Below are 21,455 nucleotides of genomic sequence, written 5' to 3'. Positions count from 1 at the left end.
TATAACATTTATAATCAATTATGGCAAAACCCTTTTACATCTCTGACACAACAGGAGAAACAAATTAAAACATGAACTGGTTATTTTACTGGATGGAATTCTGTTATACTACTCCTGTTCAATATAAAGCAAAAAGTCCACTCCAGAAACAGTATAGAATGAACATCATAAAAATGATACACTACACAAAAAAAGAGAGACAAAAAAATGCAACTTGTGAACTGATAAGCTGTCACGTAGACATGCAGACATACAGTATCTAGAAATGCTTTGAATTGCTTAAAGGCTATTAGTGTTGAGCGAATCGAAGTATCTGAAGTAGACTTTGATCTGAATTTCAGGAAAAATTGGATTCCTTGCAAAGCCAGATTTCTTTGGGCTTTGTGGTAATGAATCAATGTTTCCTAAAATTACATACCTCATCCGTTTACTTGTGGAGAGGCCGTCCACTCCCATCTTGATTGAAGAAAATCTGCCAAAGGACCTGTGGCGAGGATAATGACCTCACCACATAATCATGCTGGGTGCACGTGGTGGCGTCATCGCGCTCACGCACGGTCCTTTGGTGGGTTTTCTTCAATCAAGACGGGAGCAGATGTCCTCTCCACGAGCAAGTGGATGAGGTGGGTATATATTTTTTTAACCCCTAATTAACCACTGAAAGGTTTAATGTGAGTCAAGATAGTATATTTATGGAATTAGAACAATTAATGAGTAAAGAAATTAGGACTATTTGGGATGACATCTCATTAGAGAATTACCTTGTGGAAGAAAAAATTCCCGAAGGTTTGAGATGGCAATTGCCATTCATGATTGGGAGAAGTTCGTAAGTTAATGTGGTTTGAATGCCATTTGGTTTATTAAAAGGAAGCAGAAACTTATGAGCCGATGCACTGACATTGAGAATATTAAAACCAAGTTAGAACCGTTCAAAGAAATGGAGGAATATATAGAACTATCCAAAAAGTGGCAACAGGAAATAACAAAAGTTGAACAAGAAGTTAAAAATAAGAAACATAGGAAATATTTAAAAGTTCTAGAGGATTGGGGTGTGGCCTGGTCAGGCATGTAAAAGGACGCAATACCGAGAGACTCCCGTCCTGTCTCCTACAATCATCCTCCATCCTCCTGCCATATCGCTAGCTGACAGCCTAGCTGGCCCTCGGAATACTCCCCTAGATGTGCGGACATGGGTGTGTGCCGACATGAAGTGCGCGGTAAAGAAAGAGAAGGAGCAGAGAGACTCAAGATGGAGCCGCGTCTGAGGTGAGAGCCGCCGATGTTGCGGCCTGTCTGGGCAAATTCGCCAGCTCATCCTCAGTGCCCCCTCCAAATGTATCAGGCGCCCCTACCAATTGTGAGGGGAAAACATCCATGAACCCCACTGAGAGCACTGACTGTGTGCATCAGGTCCCCAAGATGGCAGCTCAGCAATCAGGGAGGGAAAAGGCCATAGATCAACAGGCTCTTCCCTGTGCTACAGAGGATACTCTTATGAAGCTTGACCACTTTCCTACTGATGGAGTAGAACCCACAATTAAAGATATCTTTGCAGCTGTACAGCACTGCAGCAGTTCACTGGCTATTCTCACAACACGCATGGGCAGCTTGCAAGAAAATGTCTCCCTCATCGGGCAAGATCTTAGGCAGGTCAATCAGAGGACCAAAGAGGTCGAAGATAGAGAGAGCACCATTGAGGATCAATTACCCCCTGTGAAAAGGGATCTCGGCAGAATTATACATATTGTGACACTACTGATGTCTAAAACTGATGACCTGAAAAATAGGTCAAGGAGAAACAACTTCAGATTGATTGGGGTACACGAAAATGCAGAAGGGACTGACCCAGTGGCATTTTTTGAAGGTTGGCTAACCCTCAAATTTGGCAAGGACTCTATCACGTTTGTTTGCCATTGAAAGAGCGCACAGGGTGCCTTTCCATGCTCCACCACGGGGGCCCCCCCTCGTCCAGTCTTAATGAAAGTGCTACACTTTAGGGATAGAGACATCATTCTCTAAAAAGCCAGAAATCATTCTGAGCTTTTAATTAACGGAAATAAAGTTTTATCTTTCCAGATTTTTCTGCCGAGGTTCAGCGCAAAAGAGTAAAGTTCCAGGATGTGAAACGCCGTCTTCAGGACCTACAAATTCCCTATTCTATGTTGTACCTGGCCAAGCTCCACGTGGTGGCGCATAGAGAAACCTGCATATTTGACACACCGATGGATGCGGCGCAGAGTTTGGAGGCCAACGAACGCTCTCTTAAATCCTCAGTGAACATTGGATGAACGCACCTTCTACAAGTTCCAGGAACTGTAATGGATCCTATGAGAGTCAAGGATCGTGTCCGATGAGTATAATATAATACATCTGTGTCCTCTCCTTTGCTCTTGTTCTATTGCAATTTTCTATTCCGATAGGAGTTTGTACATTATAGAAACGTACTAATGATTGCTATTTTGTAGGAAGATACTGTATATGCCTTAGAATATTAAGGGAGCAGCTGAAAAATGTAAGATCTATTTGATTTTCGCAGGATGCAGACTGTATTCTTTAGGAGGCAGGTTAGAGGAGTACTAATGCTTACTGGCTTTGTTTTTTTTTCACATTATGTATTCAAAAGTTTTGTTAATAGGCAGGAGTCCGACTACAGGAAATATTTTTGCCCTAAATGTATTTGTTAAGCTGTTAATTGTTTGGTATATGCTCCTGACAACTGAATATTATTTTTTTATGATGTTATTATGGGGTTTGGGATCGGGTGGGACTGGCGATGAGATGCGCACAATACAAATTTGGGTTTGGAGTAGATGGCGGAGGGAAAAGCAGAGCCCCCAGGATGGTTCTTCTGACCTTATGTACCACTCAGTGGCAGATTACAATAGGGACGTTCGGGTCGGCAGCCCCGGGCCCAGCACCGCTGGGGGGCCCAACGCTGACCCGAACGCCCACATACTGCGGCGGGGCACGGGAGCGCATAGCTCCCTGTCCCGTCGCCGATCACCGGCATTCACCGCATAGGCTTCAGGCCTTGTAGGCCAGAGGCCTATGCGGTAGTGAAATCCCGGCGCAGGCATGCGTGATGACGTCATCGCGCGTCTGTGCCGGGACGCAGCACTGTGACGCGCCTTCCTCTGCGAGCAAGCGCCTGGCCCTGGACATAGGTGAGTATTTATCTTTTCATTTTTTGTTCATTTTTTATTTTTTTTATTTCATGTGCCTACTTGGGGGGGGGGGGGGACACAGGAGGACATATTAGGGAAGATAAATCGATTACATGGGGGGGAATGTGGGGGCAGTGTGGGGGCAAATTATTATAAGGGAATACTATGTGGGGGCAAATTACTAGATAGGGCAGTGTGGGGGCAAATTGCTATGTGGAGGCAGTGTGGGGGCAAATTATTATGAGGGAATACTATGTGGGGGCAAATTACCAGATGGGGCAGTGTGGGGGCAAACTGCTATGTGGGAGTAGTGTGGGGTCAAATTATTATGAGGGAATACTATGTGGGGGCAAATTACTAGATGGGGCAGTGTGGGGGCAAATTATTATGGGAGGGACTACTATGTGGGGGCAAATTTCTATATGGGGGCAGTGTGGGGAAACTATTGTGTGGGGGAAATTGCCCTGTGGGGACAGTGTGGGGTAATTTCTATGTGGGGGCAGTGTGGGGTAATTTCTATGTGGGGGCAGTGTGGGGTAATTGCTATGTGGGAACAGTGTGGGGAAATTGCTATGTGGGGGGAAATTACTATGTGGGGGCAGTGTGGTGGAAATTACTATGTGGGGGCAGTGTGGTGGAAATTACTATGTGGGGGCAGTGTGGGGCAAATTACTGTGTGGGGGCAAACTACTATATGGGGCAGTTTGGGGGAAATTACTGTGTGGGGGCAAATTACTATGGGGGGATTACTATGTGGGGGCAGTGTGGTGGAAATTACTATATGGGGGTGTTGCTATTGGGGAGGCACTGTAGGGGCAATTCTATTATTTCTGGGGACACTATACAGGGATTATTGCCTGGAGCACAATAGAGGGTAGTATTATTACTGGGGGCACTCTAGGGGACATTATAAATGCTGTAGACACTATAGGAACATTTGGGGTAGTTTATCAAACTGGTGTAACGCAGAACTGGCTTAGTTGCCCATAGCAGCCAATCAGATTCCACCTTTCATATTTGACAGCTCTTTTGGAAATCCAGTTCTACTTTACACCAGTTTGATAAATTACCCCAATTATATCTATCAGGGTCACTATTTTTTCAGCAGTATAGTTCCCGGGGCATTGGGGAGCACAACGGGCACAGTATTGGGGGTGGCAGGATGACACTGTGGGGACACCAGGATGAGGAGGTTGATGGAAAAATTTAGAAATCTAACGTGTCTGTGTTACAAACTGTAGAGACGAGATGCGGCTAAAAGAATTTGCCATGGTGGTCTGGGTCAAATGGAGGAGAAGAGGAAAGAGAATATCTACATGACAGGAGATGTCACTGAATGTAACAGGTATGTGGTGCTGTATTCTCCTCCATGTCTTTTTTTATTACATTTATATGTATTTTAAATTTGACGAGCAAATTCTTCAGTTTAGGACCCAATTTGGGGTATTTTTTTTTAGTCTGAAGATGTCATATGGCCTAAGAAGAGACTGTGGCGCCCATGAAGCACCGCAGCCTCTTCATACAAAAAAAATAAAAATAAACTAAAATGGAGGGGGGGGGGGGGCCCAAGTTGGGTAGACAGCCCCGGGCCTTCATGCACTTAATCCGCCCCTGGTACCACTGTGGGGATTATGGCTGATAAAATTAAAATAGTAGGGTAGAATGTAAGGGGATTAAAGCGAGCTAAGATATTTTTAGCATTACAACCATATCAGCCTGCAGTGATTTGTCTATCAGAGACACACCTGGTTTCTACTACTGCTCATTTATTACAGAAACCATGGATGGGTCACTCTTACCACTCCACACTTTCCATGCATTCAAGGGGAGTGAGTGTCCTAGTGCACAGATCTATACCTTTTATATGTCACTCGTCTTGTATAGACCCTATGGGGAGGTATGTGTGCTTGCACACTACCTGTCACAACATAACCTTTGTCCTAGTAGCAGTATATATTCCTCCTCCTTATGTTAAAAGAGATCATGGTCTTTGTTGAGGAGCTGTCTATATGTCCCATTTTAATAATAGGTGACTTTAATACATGTCCTTCTGCAAAGATGGATAGGATGGAAGGGTCGAGTACGGATAGAGAAACTAACTTTGCCACTGTATTACGGGAACTAGACCTACATGATATCTGGTGGGTTAGGAATCCAAACGCTCGTTTTCATTGTTTTCTAGCTCTCACCACTTATTATCTAGAATTGATTTAGCTGTGGGATCCTCAGATATGATATCTCTTGTAGCAGACGTCACATATTTGCCAAGACTATCTGACCATTCCCCTATACATGTAGTTCTTCAGCTGGGTGTGGGGAAATCTTTTGGGGTCGGTGCGTGGAGACTTGACCCTTTTTGGATGCAGCTGGTGGATGGGGAGGAGGGCATTACAGAGACGATTAGGAAGTTTTTCACTAATAATATAGGATCTGCATCTGTGGGAGTAGTGTGGTATGCATGTAAAACATTCATCCGTGGTTTATACATTCAGCGGATTAGCCGCCATAAAACAAAAGTCAGGGAAATTCAAAAACAGCTTCAGGACCTAGTCAGGGAATCGGAAAAGAGATTTATTGAATATCCCTCGCAGGAACATGAGGCGTAGTTTGTGAAGGCGCAGACAGATTTAAACGAACATCTACTCCGTAATGCGGATCATAGACATTTCTTTCTTAAACCAAAATTATTTGAGGCTGGTGAAAGCTCTGGCAAACTATTGGCCAGGGTCGTCAGGGCACAAGATGGCCCATCAAAAATTCTGTCCGTACGGGGAACTGATGGTTCTTGACGACGCGGATATCCTGGCAATATTCCACACGTACTACCAAACTCTATATCTAACCAAGTCGACAGTAGACTCCCAAAATATTACAGATTATCTTGCTGGGATCCACATCCTGCGGCTTTCAGACGTAAATGCGGCCTATCTAGACGAACCCCTGACAGTAACCAAACTAAATACAGTGCTTCAATCTTTCCTGAATGAAAAGGCTCCCGGGATGGATGGTTTACTGGAGTTTTAAAAAAAAATATACCAAACTATTATTATCACAACTACTATATGTCTTTAATGATGCCTTTCAAAATGGGGAACTCCAAACTTCAATGAAGGAGGCAGTGGTGGTGGTTGTACTAACAAAGCCTGGGAAAGACCCGACCCTCCCTGATTCGTATAGACCAATCTCCCTATTAAACTCCGATTAAGATATTGACAAAGGTCCTAGCAAATAGGATACAGGCTGTTATCTCGACTATCATCCATAATGATTAGGCAGGATTCATGCCTGACAAATCCACCTCGATAAACCTCAGGAGGCTATTTCTTAATATCCAGAGGAGAGCAGAATCGGTGGGAGATCGGGCCATACTATCTCTGGATGCGGCCAAAGCCTTTGATAGTGTGGAATGGAACTATCTCTGGGAAGTATTACAAGTCATAGGCTTTGGAAACACATATATAGTATATCCTGGGTTCAACTACTATACCGCAGTCCCAGAGCTAGGATTAAAGCTAATGGTGGTATTTGGGTTGGGAAGAGGCACACGTCAGGGGTGCCCGTTATCCCCTCTTCTATTCGCCATTGCGATTGAACCGCTTGCATGTTTACTCTGATCCTCGGAAAAAATAGTTGGATTTCCTATGGAAGCCAAAGAGGAGAGGGTGTCTCTCTACGCAGATGACCTGCTCATATATGTGGGAAATGTGAAGCAGTCGCTGGGCCTTATCATGTCTCTTATACAGGATTTTGGAGACAGGTCTGGTCTTCGCATAAATTGGGACAAGTCCATTCTGTGTCCACTGGATCAGACCCCTGTTGATTTCTCCCTTTTTTACACTCAGCTGCAGGTCGTCCACAAATTTAAGTACTTGGGAATTGTGGTCTCAACAAACATTTGGCACTATGTGAAAAACAATATAGAGTCGCTTCTGAATAAAATAGGTGAAAAAAATCAATGCGTGGTGCAAACTACCAATGTCTGAAATAGGTAGGAGCAATCTCCTTAAAATGATTCTCATGCCAAAGCTTATGTATGTCTTGCACAATTCCTCTGTCTAGATTCCACAAAAAAAAAAAAAAAATTCTGGATAGATAGAATGTTTAGAAGCTTTATCTGGCGAAATAAACGAGCCAAGATCTGGCTAGATATTTTACAGAGAAGAAAAGAAACAGGGGGTCTATCCATTCCAAATTCATGGCTATATTATATATCCTCTCATGAGGGGGTGGGGGGGAGGAACCTCAGGGGATATCGCATCTGCCAAGCTAATAGCACACATTACAGAAGATGACTCACCGGTGGTCCTATTGGAACAAAGTGGCCTCTCTGATAACCTGTGGAGACACCCTACATTTACTCTGATACACAAGATTTGGCATAAGTTTCAGGATTTGCTGTCTGTACAGGGATTCACTCAGGTCACTCCCCTGTGGAAAAATCCCCTGCTGCCTGAAATATTTTGCTTAGAAGGGTTTTCGCCCTGAGAACGGAAAGGCGTGAAATTTCTGTATCAGCTGCAGAGAGATGGGGCGTTCAAATCATTTGAACAGCTCAGGGACGACTTTGCCCTGCCTCATACGGCCTTTTACCAATTCTTGCAGCTACGGCACTCATTCCAGGCTGAGGCAAAATCTACAGGGAGTGCAGAATTATTAGGCAAGTTTTTTTGAGGATTAATTTTATTATTGAACAACAACCATGTTCTCAATGAACCCAAAAAACTCATTAATATCAAAGCTGAATATTTTTGGAAGTAGTTTTTAGTTTGTTTTTAGTTTTAGCTATTTTAGGGGGATATCTGTGTGTCCAGGTGACTATTACTGTACATAATTATTAGGCAACTTAATAAAAAACAAATATATACCCATTTCAATTATTTATTTTTACCAGTGAAACCAATATAACATCTCAACATTCACAAATATACATTTCTGACATTCAAAAACAAAACAAAAACAAATCAGTGACCAATATAGCCACCTTTCTTTGCAAGGACACTCAAAAGCCTGCCATCCATGGATTCTGTCAGTGTTTTGATCTGTTCTCCATCAACATTGCGTGCAGCAGCAACCACAGCCTCCCAGACATTGTGCAGAGAGGTGGACTGTTTTCCCTCCTTGTAAATCTCACATTTGATGATGGACCACAGGTTCTCAATGGGGTTCAGATCAGGTGAACAAGGAGGCCATGTCATTAGATTTTCTTCTTTTATACCCTTTCTTGCCAGCCACGTTGTGGAGTACTTGGACGCGTGTGATGGAGAATTGTCCTGCATGAAAATCATGTTTTTCTTACCTTGCAGACTTCTTCCTGTACCACTGCTTGAAGAAGGTGTCTTCCAGAAACTGGCAGTAGGACTGGGAGTTGAGCTTGACTCCATCCTCAACCTAAAAAGGCCCCACAAGCTCATCTTTGATGATACCAGCCCAAACCAGTACTCCACCTCCACCTTGCTGGCGTCTGAGTCGGACTGGAGCTCTCTGCCCTTTACCAATCCAGCCATCTGGCCCATCAAGACTCACTCTCATTTCATCAGTCCATAAAACCTTAGAAAAATCAGTCTTGAGATATTTCTTGGCCCAGTCTTGACGTTTCAGCTTGTGTGTCTTGTTCAGTGGTGGTCGTCTTTCAGCCTTTCTTACCTTGGCCATGTCTCTGAGTATTGCACACCTTGTGCTTTTGGGCACTCCAGTGATGTTGCAGCTCTGAAATATGGCCAAACTGGTGGCAAGTGGCATCTTGGCAGCTGCACGCTTGACTTTTCTCAGTTCATGGGCAGTTATTTTGCGCCTTGGTTTTTCCACACGCTTCTTGCGACCCTGTTGACTATTTTGAATGAAACGCTTGATTGTTCGATGATCACGCTTCAGAAGCTTTGCAATTTTAAGAGTGCTGCATCCCTCTGCAAGATATCTCACTATTTTTGACTTTTCTCAGCCTCACAAGTCCTTCTTTTGACCCATTTTGCCAAAGGAAAGGAAGTTGCCTAATAATTATGCACACCTGATATAGGGTGTTGATGTCATTAGACCACACCCCTTCTCATTACAGAGATGCACATCACCTAATATGCTTAATTGGTAGTAGGCTTTCGAGCCTATACAGCTTGGAGTAAGACAACATGCATAAAGAGGATGATGTGGTCAAAATACTCATTTGCTTAATAATTCTGCACGTAGTGTATATCGCTTACATGCACAACAGTCCACTGTTTCAGAAGATTCTCACAAACTCCAGACATACTTAGATACTCATAGATATGTGAGGAAACTTAATATTTTGAAATATATGAGCAACAGTATGAAAGGCTCAATAAAATATTATGAAGAAGATAAATATGTACATACTACGTTAAAAAATAAATCCAAATTCTATCCAAAAAATAGAGAAAATTAATGTATAGAGGCCTTCCAGAGAGGGGTCCTTAAAGGTCTGGAGTCTATTAATAGAAAAACCAAAGAAATTAATTTAACTAGAAAATAAAAATCTGCATTAAGTAGTCTGAACAGAAATATGGAACAATTGTTATAAAGCCAGCAGATAAAGGCGGAGGCATAGTGATCTATGATAAAAGTCACTATGAGAAAAATATGTTGAAGATCCTTGGAGATACAACCACCTATGAAAAACTTAGGGGCAACCCTGTGGGTATATATAAAAAAGAACTCCTTATACGTCAGGGTGAAACGCGTGTCGAGGTTCTTTGCATGGAGCTGTGCCTCTCCACTTACCTAACCATGTCTCAGGGTACGTGTGCTCTATTATGAGCTATTGGATGTATTCTTGCATATTATTATATGTGCACGTGGATTCATTGATGAAGTATTTTCACTATCCAATTGTGTCTTTTGACAGTACCTTACTGTTTAAGACACTCTTGTATATCATGCATGGTTTGTAATCTATTGCAGATTCATTTCATCTGTGGGAATGTTTGTTAGGCTACTTTCACACTAGCGTTCGGGCGGATCCGTTCTGAACGGATCCGCCCATAATAATGCAGACGGAGGCTCCGTTCAGAACGGATCCGTCTGCATTATATTAGCTAAAAAAAGCTAAGTGTGAAAATAGCCTGGGACGGATCCGTCCAGACTTTCAATGTAAAGTCAATGGGGGACGGATCCGCTTGAAGATTGAGCCACATTGTGGCATCTTCAAACGGATCCGTCCCCATTGACTTACATTGTAAGTCTGGACGGATCCGCACGCCTCCGCACGGCCAGGCGGACACCCGAACGCTGCAAGCAGCGTTCAGCTGTCCGCCTGTCCGTGCGGAGGCGAGCGGAGCGGAGGCTGAACGCCGCCAGACTGATGCAGTCTGAGCGGATCCGCCTCCATTCAGACTGCATCAGGGCTGGACGGCTGCGTTCGGGTCCGCTCGTGAGCTCCTTCAAACGGAGCTCACGAACGGAAACCCGAACGCTAGTGTGAAAGCAGCCTTAGTCTGAACGTTCTTGATCAGTTCTGCCCACTACTTTTTGGTCTTATTTTGACAAGTTTAGTTGTGGCTTAGTGCTAATTCATCTATAATATACCTTTTACTGACCATACATGATCAACATACTTCTTTGATACATACCATCTGTTGGATATGGTTACAGTATATCACTGAGACTGTTTTTTACGGACAGCTTCTCACCGCTTTCTCTGTGTCTTTTTTTCCACCTTGCCTTTTCTCCTAGTTTTTTATGTGTATATTATATGTATTATCAATAAAGTTATTATATTTTTGTAGGTATTTTGTCCTGTGGTAGTTTTTTGAGAAGTGCATGTTTTTCTCTGTGGGCTTGTGTAGAATCTCAGCAATAGGGAGGTTGTAGGCTTTATACTACTTAAAGAAGGTCTGGAAAAAGAAATATTGAATAAGAAGGAATGTGATTATCTGAATAACCCCCATCCTAGGACCCCAGTCATATATTTTCTCCCTAAGGATCACAAAGATCCAAAAAAAACTCCGGGCAGACCGATAGTGTCGGGTATAGAATCTATTGCAAGCAGGCTATCAGAGAATATAGATACCTTCTTACAAAAATATGTTGACACCACGCCTTCCTGTAAGATACAAATCATGTATTACAAGTTATAATAAGTTTTTGGAGAGGATAAGTTTCTAGCTATGGCAGATGTTACTTCTCTGTATACCATCATACCAAAGAGTTGGGCATACAAGCAGTGAAGTTCTACTTAGATAGAGACAGAGAAATGGAGGAAAAACAAAAAAATCTTCATTATTAATTGTATAGAGTTCTGCCTGGGGCGCAATTATTTCTGGTTTAAAGATACTTTTTACTTACAGAAGGTCGGGACAGCAATGGGTGCGAAATTCGAGTTGTAATGCGTTTTGCACTCGCGTGAGAAAAATCGCGCATGTTTGGTACCCAAACCCGAACTTCTTCACAGAAGTTCGGGCTTGGGATCGATGTTATGTAGATTGTATTATTTTCCCTTATAACATGGTTATAAGGGAAAATGATAGCATTCTGAATACAGAATACATAGTAAAATAGCGCTAGAGGGGTTAAAAAAATAAAATAAAAATTTAACTCACCTTAATCCACTTGATCGCGTAGCCCGACATCTCTTCTGTCTGTCTTCTGTGCTGTGTGCAGCAACAGGACCTGTGGTGACGTCACTCCGGTCATCACATGATCTTTTACCATGGTGATGGATATGTGATGACCGGAATGACGTCACCACAGGTCCTGTTCCTGCACACAGCACGGAAGACAGACAGAAGAGAAGCCGGGCTGCGCGATCAAGTGGATTAAGGTGAGTTAAATTATTTATTTATTTTTTAACCCCTCCAGCGCTATTGTACTATGCATTCTGTATTCAGAATGCTATTATTTTCCCTTATAACCATGTTATGGTAGGTAGGTCTCCATCCCGATCGTCTCCTAGCAACCGTGCGTGAAAATCGCACCGCATCCGCACTTGCTTGCGGATGCTGGCGATTTTCACGCAACCCATTCATTTCTATGGGGCCTGCGTTACGTGAAAAACGCACAAAATAGAGCTTGCTGCGATTTTCACGCAACGCACAAGTGATGCGTGAAAATCACCGCTCATGTGAACAGCCCCATAGAAATGAAATGGGTCGGTATTCAGTGCGGGTGCAATGCGTTCAACTCACGCATCGCATCCCTGCCGAATACTCGCCCGTGTGAAAGGGGCCTTATATTGATATCTTATTAAACCAGAAAGAGATGGAGAGGAACTTATGGGTGTGGCGAAGATATATTGATGACTGCCTGTTCATCTGGAAGGGAGAAGAAGAGACACTGGGAAATTTTATCCAAAATATATATAATAATGACTGGAGCACTGCTCCTGCCTGTGCGCCCCTCAAGCTTGGCTAAATTCTGGCACAGCACATCGGTACCCTGTACAGATATGCTCTCTATAGCACATCAGTACAGGAGTAGCCATGTGCAATAGAGAGCCTTGAGCTGAGCGGAGCAGGCTCAGGCAGGAGCCGCTCCACTCAGCTAAATGCTAGCATAGCACATCTGTACAGGGTACCAATGTCCTGTGCCAGAATTTAGCCTAGTTTGAGGGGCACACAGGCAGGAGCAACAGTGAAATCTGTACACCAGTAGTAGAATAATGATTTTAAGACATGATAGCACCCACGATTTTGGATGCCTGTTTGAGTAGTGACAGTATTATTGATTAATAAAGTATATTACAAAAAACATTTTTAGGCGATTTAGAACTTTTTAAAGGAAGGTTTTAGGAAAGCTCAGTTAGCACTTATTAAAACTGTAAAGAAGGTAGGGCGATATTACACTTACTAATATATCTTCTTAAGCAGATAACGCCCCCTCCTGTTCTGCTCTCACCACTCCCCCTCCTATCCTGCTCTCACTACGCCCCCTCCTGTCCTGCTCTCACCACGCCCCCTCCTGTCCTGCTCTCACCACGCCCCCTCCTGTTCTGCTCTCACCACGCCCCCCTCCTGTTCTGCTCTCACCACGCCGCCTCCTGTCCTGCTCTCTCAGATGCCTGTCTCGTCCATCCCTGCACATGCCATGGAGGAGCTACCTCGTCCATGCCTGAAGGAGTGCTGCCGTCTGGGTCCTAAAGCACCCTGCTTGTTTTAGAGGTGCTTTCCTTCTGTGACTGGCACTCCTGGCTATGCAGGGCTGGCAGGGGCTTAGCAGGGACACTTGCTAAAAGCTGAAATAAAGAAAGTTTTGAAGGAGGAAGTGAGACTGAGGGGAAGCTGTGATGGCTGATCTGACTGCAGGCTCTGCCCCGTCTGCTTCCTCTGTACTGAGAGGATCCTGCCAACATGTGAGGATGTAGCAGGGCCAGGGAAGTGCTGTTGACCACAAACTGTGAGCAGTCCCAGTGTCTGTCCTGTTTATGGCCCCTCTGCTCTGTGTTCTTATCACAGACATGATATTACAGCCAGACCAACAGTTCAGGAGCTTTAACCCCTTCTGAGCTGTCAGTATGGCTGAGGTTAGTGATATCAGCAGCAGTCACTGGTCTCACCATCTATAAGGCTCCATTCACACGTCCACAATTTCGTTCCGCATTTTGCGGAACGGAATTGCGGACCCATTCATGTGCTGCCCGGACACGGAATTGCGGATCCGCACTTCCATTCCGCAAAAAAATAGTCCTATTCTATTAGTGCCGGCAATGTGCTATCCGCAAAATGCAGAACGCACATTGCCGCTTTCCATGTTTTGCGGATCCGCGGCTCGATGTGAATGGAGCCTAAATGTGTGCTCTCTCCTTCCTGCACTCTGTATATGGTGATATGTGACCCTCACCACTGCATATAGAGATCCATAATCCCCTGTACACAGTGATCTGTGCTAACAGTAGCCCACGAGTGCCGCTGGAAGTCCACTCCGGCCCTATTCACTTTAATGGGGACAGTTCGGATATGCGGCCACAGCACGGCAAACATGTACTTCTTATTGCTATGTCTGTACAGCAGTTATTCACTGACTGAGTTATACATATTATCTGAGGGGCTCTTGTCTCTATGGAAACACAGGTGGGCGGGGATGTCACATGGCTGCTCCTATGAACATGCTTGCTGCAATGCATGCTGGGATTTTTACTTTCACTTTACAGCTGCTCCTCCCACACAGCTGGTCTGAGGAGCTCCTCCGGGGAAGTGTGTCATGATGAACAGGTTAGAAAAATGATATATAGCAGTACATGTCACATGATATAACTACTTCATGGTTTTGGCTATTGTCTAGGGCACAATTAGCCAGACTGCATAAGGGTTAATACGTTTCTACTACTTCTCAGATGGAGATCCTGAGACCACATGGAAAGATGAGCTCTTGACATCTGTTCACATGGTACTGCCTGATTGCAATTGTTACTGTGATGTTGCATCGGTGGGTTGGTGGGGCCCAGTGGCAGGCCGGCTTTGTCTAAGGCCTCTTTCACACAGCCGTGTGTCCCCAGTGGCAGTATTGCGGCAGGCATACGGCGGGTCTGCAATACACGGGACACCGACCGCGTGCATTCCGCATCACGGATGCAGACCCATTCACTTAAAAGGGTCCGCAAATCTATGCAGTGCGGAACAGAACGGAACCACGCAACAGGAGCATAACGGAGTGCTTCTGTGGTGTTCCATTCCGCAAAAAGATAGAACTTTTTGCGGAAAGGACGGATCGCGGACCCCATTCAAGTGAATGGGGTCGCGATCCGCATGCGACTGGCCCACGGTCGGTGCCTGTGCATTATGGACTGCAATTTGCGGTCCACAGCACAGGCAGCACACGTTCGTGTGCAGGAGGCCTAACAGCAAGGGTGCTGTTGAACATCTGGGTCCCGCCGTCTGTAGATCTGCAATCCATGTTTTTTTTTTTTCTTTTTTAGTAAGAAAAACTAAACTGCATAACAACGCAATAGAGTGCTTCCAGAAGTACACCACAGGCTGGGTGTAAAATTAGCCTAAATGATTTCATTCTAGAAAAGTATTCATTGGTCAAGGTTTTTGGCAATGTATATTATAACAAAGTATTGAAGTCTAATTTGCTGTTTTTTGTTAGATGGCATTTCTTATCCAGCTAAATAAATTATATATGACTGTACTCCACATGATTGATAGTAGTGGTGTTTTAACTGAAGAAACATTCATAGCAGAAACAACTTACCTTGTAATGTGCCAACAAGTCCTGTACATAGTCCCGAGATAATATCATGAACAAGCCACTCTTTTAATCGGTACTTTGGCAACCAGTTAAGGACTGGAAAAAACTGCTTGAGCTTTAGACAAGCTGTTGCTGCAGTACAGCTGCAAGAAAGAGCACAAACAACAAAAATCTCATACAGTGGCGGAAATAATTATTTGACCCCTCACTGATTTTGTAAGTTTGTCCAATGACAAAGAAATGAAAAGTCTCAGAACAGTATCATTTCAATGGTAGGTTTATTGTAACAGTGGCAGATAGCACATCAAAAGGAAAGTGAAATAAGTATTTGAACCCCTACCAACCATTAAGAGTTCTGGCTCCCACAGAGTGGTTAGACACTTCTACTCAATTAGTCACCCTCATTAAGGACACCTGTCTTAACTAGTCACCTGTATAAAAGACACCTGTCCACAGAATCAATCAATCAAGCAGACTCCAAACTCTCCAACATGGGAAAGACCAAAGAGCTGTCCAAGGATGTCAGAGACAAAATTGTAGACCTGCACAAGGCTGGAATGGGCTACAAAACCATTAGCAAGAAGCTGGGAGAGAAGGTGACAACTGTTGGTGCGATTGTTCGAAAATGGAAGGAGCACAAAATGACCATCAATCGACCTCGCTCTGGGGCTCCACGCAAGATCTCACCTCGTGGGGTGTCAATGGTTCTGAGAAAGGTGAAAAAGCATCCTAGAACTACACGGGAGGAGTTAGTTAATGACCTCAAATTAGCAGGGACCACAGTCACCAAGAAAACCATTGGAAACACATTACACCGCAATGGATTAAAATCCTGCAGGGCTCGCAAGGTCCCCCTGCTCAGGAAGGCACATGTGCAGGCCCGTCTGAAGTTTGCCAATGAACACCTGAATGATTCAGAGAGTGACTGGGAGAAGGTGCTGTGGTCTGATGAGACCAAAATAGAGCTCTTTGGCATTAACTCAACTCGCTGTGTTTGGAGGAAGAAAAATGCTGCCTATGACCCCCAAAACACCGTCCCCACCGTCAAGCATGGGGGTGGAAACATTTTGCTTTGGGGGTGTTTTTCTGCTAAGGGCACAGGACAACTTATTCGCATAAACGGGAAAATGGACGGAGCCATGTATCGTGAAATCCTGAGCGACAACCTCCTTCCCTCTGCCAGGAAACTGAAAATGGGTCGTGGATGGGTGTTCCAGCACGACAATGACCCAAAACATACAGCAAAGGCAACAAAGGAGTGGCTCAAGAAGAAGCACATTAAGGTCATGGAGTGGCCTAGTCAGTCTCCGGACCTTAATCCAATCGAAAACCTATGGAGGGAGCTCAAGCTCAGAGTTGCACAGAGACAGCCTCGAAACCTTAGGGATTTAGAGATGATCTGCAAAGAGGAGTGGACCAACATTCCTCCTAAAATGTGCGCAAACTTGGTCATCAATTACAAGAAACGTTTGACCTCTGTGCTTGCAAACAAGGGTTTTTCCACCAAGTATTAAGTCTTTTTTTGTTAGAGGGTTCAAATACTTATTTCACTCAATGAAATGCAAATCAGTTGCTATCTTTTATTTAAAGTTATTTTTTCGATTTTCCTTTTGATGTGCTATCTGCCACTGTTACAATAAACCTACCATTGAAATGATACTGTTCTGAGACTTTTCATTTCTTTGTCATTGGACAAACTTACAAAATCAGTGAGGGGTCAAATAATTATTTCCTCCACTGTATGTTATTAGCAGAGAAATAGCCATGCACTAAAAATAAGCTAATCCTAGCGAGAGTACTGACTGACTTACCACATTAATAAGTTAGGTTATGGTTGTGTTCACATCTACGTTAGTGATGATCTGGCAGACTGATCCAGCATAGATGCCGGCTGTCGGACGGACAAACACCGCTGCATGCAACGGTAACTGTCTGGCCGAAACCCGACATTCATGCCAGTAATGGATCACCATTATAGTCAATAGGGATCTGGTGGCCATCTGTTGAATACAGCAATGCCAGAGCCAGTGAACACAGGCAGGTTTTTCTCTGCTGGGAACAGCATGCCAAAAACGTTCACCGGAGATGTGAACACAGCCATAGTACTTATTCACAGGTCCAACTTCAGGCTAGGCAAGTGATGTTTTTACAGTGGTGGATCTAGCAATCTTTTTAAAAAAACTTGTATAAAACTTTTTATGCCATGGATTGGTAAAAAATGGACCGGATGGATGGTAATAGAATGACCAAGTTCTGTCTGTAAAATAAACCAGAGTGGTACTTCCTCCTGTGGGCTAATAATTTGCAAAAATATAAAATAAAATGGCGTCTCAATACACACATGGATTTCAATGGATCCATTGTTCATTAAGAACACAGACAGTAATTGGATGTGAATCACTGACGTGTGAATAAGCCATTACTGTGGAAACAGCTGTTTAAAGGGAACCTGTCATGTTATACATGCAGTTCTATCTGTAGGCAGTATGGTACAGAGCAAGATAAGCTGAGCAGATTCATGTATAGATTTGTGGGACAAGATTGAATAAAACTTTTATTTTTACTCTTTTATATCTGAGCTATTTATGTTCCGCAAGCAGTAAAGAAGACAGATTTTCCTGTATATGTGTGCACAGAGATTGCAGTTAATTACGGAGTAGAACCACCCTCTGGACCCTAAGGCCCCATGCACACGGCCGTGTTTCACAGCCGTGTGCGGGCCGTGGAACCGCGGCCTGGATCCCTCCTGAGAGCAGGAGCGCACGACGTCACTGGTTGCTATGACGCCATGCGCTCCCTGCTGCCGCCGCAATACAGTAATACACTGGTATGATCTATACCAGTGTATTACTGTACTGTGCCGGCAGCAGGGAGCGCACGGCGTCATAGCAACCAGTGACGCCGTGCGCTCCTGCTCTCAGGAGGGATCCAGGCCGCGGTTCCACGGCCCGCACACGGCTGTGAAACACGGCCGTGTGCATGGGGCCTAAGGCTGGGTTCACACGGGCGTGTCCGGATTAGGTCTGGATGCGTCCCGATGTATTGCAGCAAACCCACACGATTAGGTACCCAATTGCAGTCAGTTTTGACTGCGATTGCGTTCCGATGTTCAGTTTTTATCGCGCGGGTGCAATGCGTTTTGCATTCGCATGATAAAAAACCAACTGTGGTACCCAGACCCGAACTTCTTCACAGAAGATGGTTATAAGGGAAAATAATAGCATTCTGAATACAGAATGCTTAGTAGGTGATCAATTAAGGGTTACAAAAAAAAATTAAAAATTAACTCACCTTCTCCTCTTGATCGCATAGTTCCCAGTCTCTTCTTTACTTCTTTAATGATGAACTACCTGCTAGGACCTGTGGTGACGTCAGATCACACGCTCCAATCACATGGTCCATCACCACGGTGATGGACCATGTGATTGGAGCATGTGATCTGACATCACCAAAGGTCCTTTAGCCGACAGCTCATCAGAAGAGACCGGGAACTACGCGATCAAGAGGAGAAGGTGAGTTAATTTTTTTATTTTTTTTTAACCCTCAATTGACCACCTAATAAGCATTCTGTATTCAGAATGCTATTATTTTCCCTTATAACCATGTTATAAGGGAAAATAATACAGTGAATAGACTGTCACATAGCAACCATGCGTGAAAATCGCACCGCATCCGCACTTGCTTGCGGATGCTTGCGATTTTCACTCAGCCCCATTCATTTCTATGGGGCCTGCGTTGCGTGATAAACACACAATATAGAGCATGCTGCGATTTTCACGCAACGCATAAGAAATAAGCCCCATAGAAATAAATGGGTCCAGATTCAGTGCAGGTGCAATACGTTCACCTACCGCATTGCACCCGCGCGGAAATCTCGCCCGTGTGAACTCAGCCTTAGGCCCCTTTCACATGGGCGAGTATTCCGCACGGATGCGATGCGTGAGTTGAACACATTGCACCCGCACTGAATACCGACCCATTAATTTCTATGGGGCTGTTCACATGAGCGGTGATTTTCATGCATCACTTGTGCGTTGCGTGAAAGTCGCAGCATGCTCTATATTCTGCGTTTTTCACGTAACGCAGGCCCTATAAAGTGAATAGGGTTGCGTGAAAACCGCAAGCATCCGCAAGCAAGTGTGGATGCGGTGCGATTTTCACGCACGGTTGCTAGGAGACGATCAGGATGGAGACCCGATCATTATTATTTTCCCTTATAACATGGTTATAAGGGAAAATAATAGCATTCTGAATACAGAATGCATAGTAAAATAGCGCTGGAGGGGTTAAAAAAATAAATAAAAATTTAACTCGCCTTAATCCACTTGCTCGCGCAGCCCGGCATCTCCTTCTGTCTTGATTTTAGCTGTGTGTAGCAAGGACCTTTGGTGACTTCACAGTCATCATATGATCTTTTACCATGGTGATGGATCATATGATGACCGAATTGACACGTCACCACAGGTCCTGTTGCTACACAAAGCTAAGATGAAGACAGAAGGAGATGTCAGCTACGCGAGCAAGTGGACTAAGGTGAGTTAAATTATTTTTTATTTTTTAACCCCTCCAGCGCTATTTTACTATGCATTCTGTATTCAGAATGCTATTATTTTCCCTTATAACCATGTTATAAGGGAAGATAATACAATCTACAGAACACCGATCCCAGACCCAAACTTCTGTGAAGAAGTTCGGGTACCAAACATGCGCGATTTTTCTCACGCGACTGCAAAACGCATGACAATGTTTTGCACTCGCGCTGAAAAATCGCGGGTGTTCCCGCAATGCACCTGCACATGTTTCCGCAATGGCCGTGTAAAAGAGGCCTTAAGCCGAATGCACACGGCTGTGGAACACAGACGTGAGCAGTCCGTGGTATCCCGGCCTGGCATCCTGCTGACAGCAGGAGAGCACGGCGTCATTGGTTGCGCCATACGAGTGTATTACTGTAGTGCAGCGGCGGCAGGAAGCGCACGGCGTCATAGCAACCAATGACGCCGTGCGCTCCTGCTGTCAGCAGGATGCCAGGCCGGGATACCACGGCCGTGTGCATTCGGCCTTAGGTCTCATGCACACGACCGTTGTGTGCATCCGTGGCCGTTGTGCCGTTTTCCTTTTTTTCACAGACCCATTGACTTTCAATGGGTCCGTGGAAAAATCGGAAAATGCACCGTTTGGCAGCCGCATCCGTGATCCGTGTTTCTTGGCCGTTAAAAAAATAGGACCTGTCCTATTTTTTTCACGGCCAACGGTTCACGGACCCATTCAAGTCAATGGGTCCGTGAAAAATCACGGATGCACACAAGATTGTCATCCGTGTCCGTGATCCGTGTCCGTGATCCGTGTCCGTTTTTTCCTATCATTTCAATGGCAAACTTGACTTCGATTTTTTTTTCATTTTTCATGTCCGTGGATCCTCCAAAAAACAAGGAAGACCCACGGACGAAAAAACGGTCACGGATCACGGACCTACGGACCCCGTTTTTGCGGACCTTAAAAAAAAAACGGTCGTGTGCATGAGGCCTAAAGCATAGAAAGAGCAGAGATTTAAGTGAATTCTATATTATATGCAATCTGCTATATCAGGCTCAAGAAAGTGACACAAAACTACATGTGTGTTACCAGCCTTAAAGGGGTATTACCACCTCAGACAAAGGCGGCATATCGCTAGGACATGCCCCCATTGCCTGATAGGTGCAAGTCCCATCTCTGGGACCCGAACCTATCTTGTAAACTGAGTCTTAAAGGTCACAGAGGGCAGACAGTGCATGCGCGGCGACCCTCCATTAATTTCTATGGGGCCGCCGAAATAGCCTAGCAATATGCTCCCATTGTCTGAGATGGTAATACCCCTTTAAGGCCACTTTACAGGGGCTGAATATCAGGAAAGGGCAGATAACTGACCTGTCTAAAGGTGCCACCAATCACCTGATGGATGAGCAAACACTCATTCATCCAGTGAAAGCATCATTGGTGCAGACACCTATATTATGGTTTCTGATCGTCCTGTGTAAACAGGGATCAGCTGCCCAGAAACAATGAATCTGTATTGGAACAGCTGCATGCAGCGCTCACCTCCTCTGACAAGCAGGCAATTGTTGGTGAAGGAATGGTTCGTTCCAGACAATTGCTTGTTTAGTCAGCCAGTGTAAGGCC

General features: G+C 44.5%; 1 protein-coding gene across 4 annotated transcripts in view; it reads right to left on the bottom strand.

The window, feature by feature from the left end:
* The window catches only part of LOC122927880 (pendrin-like), a 117,463-nt gene that overhangs the window by 72,321 nt on the left and 23,687 nt on the right, over positions 1-21,455 (bottom strand). For all 4 annotated transcript variants that reach the window (XM_044280191.1, XM_044280190.1, XM_044280189.1 and 1 more), the window contains exon 3: positions 15,303-15,442. In XM_044280191.1, the coding sequence (XP_044136126.1) occupies positions 15,303-15,442 (140 nt within the window). The remainder of the gene's footprint in view (positions 1-15,302; positions 15,443-21,455) is intronic.

The sequence above is a fragment of the Bufo gargarizans genome, chromosome 2, assembly GCF_014858855.1.
Source record: "Bufo gargarizans isolate SCDJY-AF-19 chromosome 2, ASM1485885v1, whole genome shotgun sequence".
NCBI classification, from domain to species: domain Eukaryota; kingdom Metazoa; phylum Chordata; class Amphibia; order Anura; family Bufonidae; genus Bufo; species Bufo gargarizans.
Note: the sequence above shows the minus strand (reverse complement) of the source record. Positions and strands in the feature narration are given on the sequence as shown.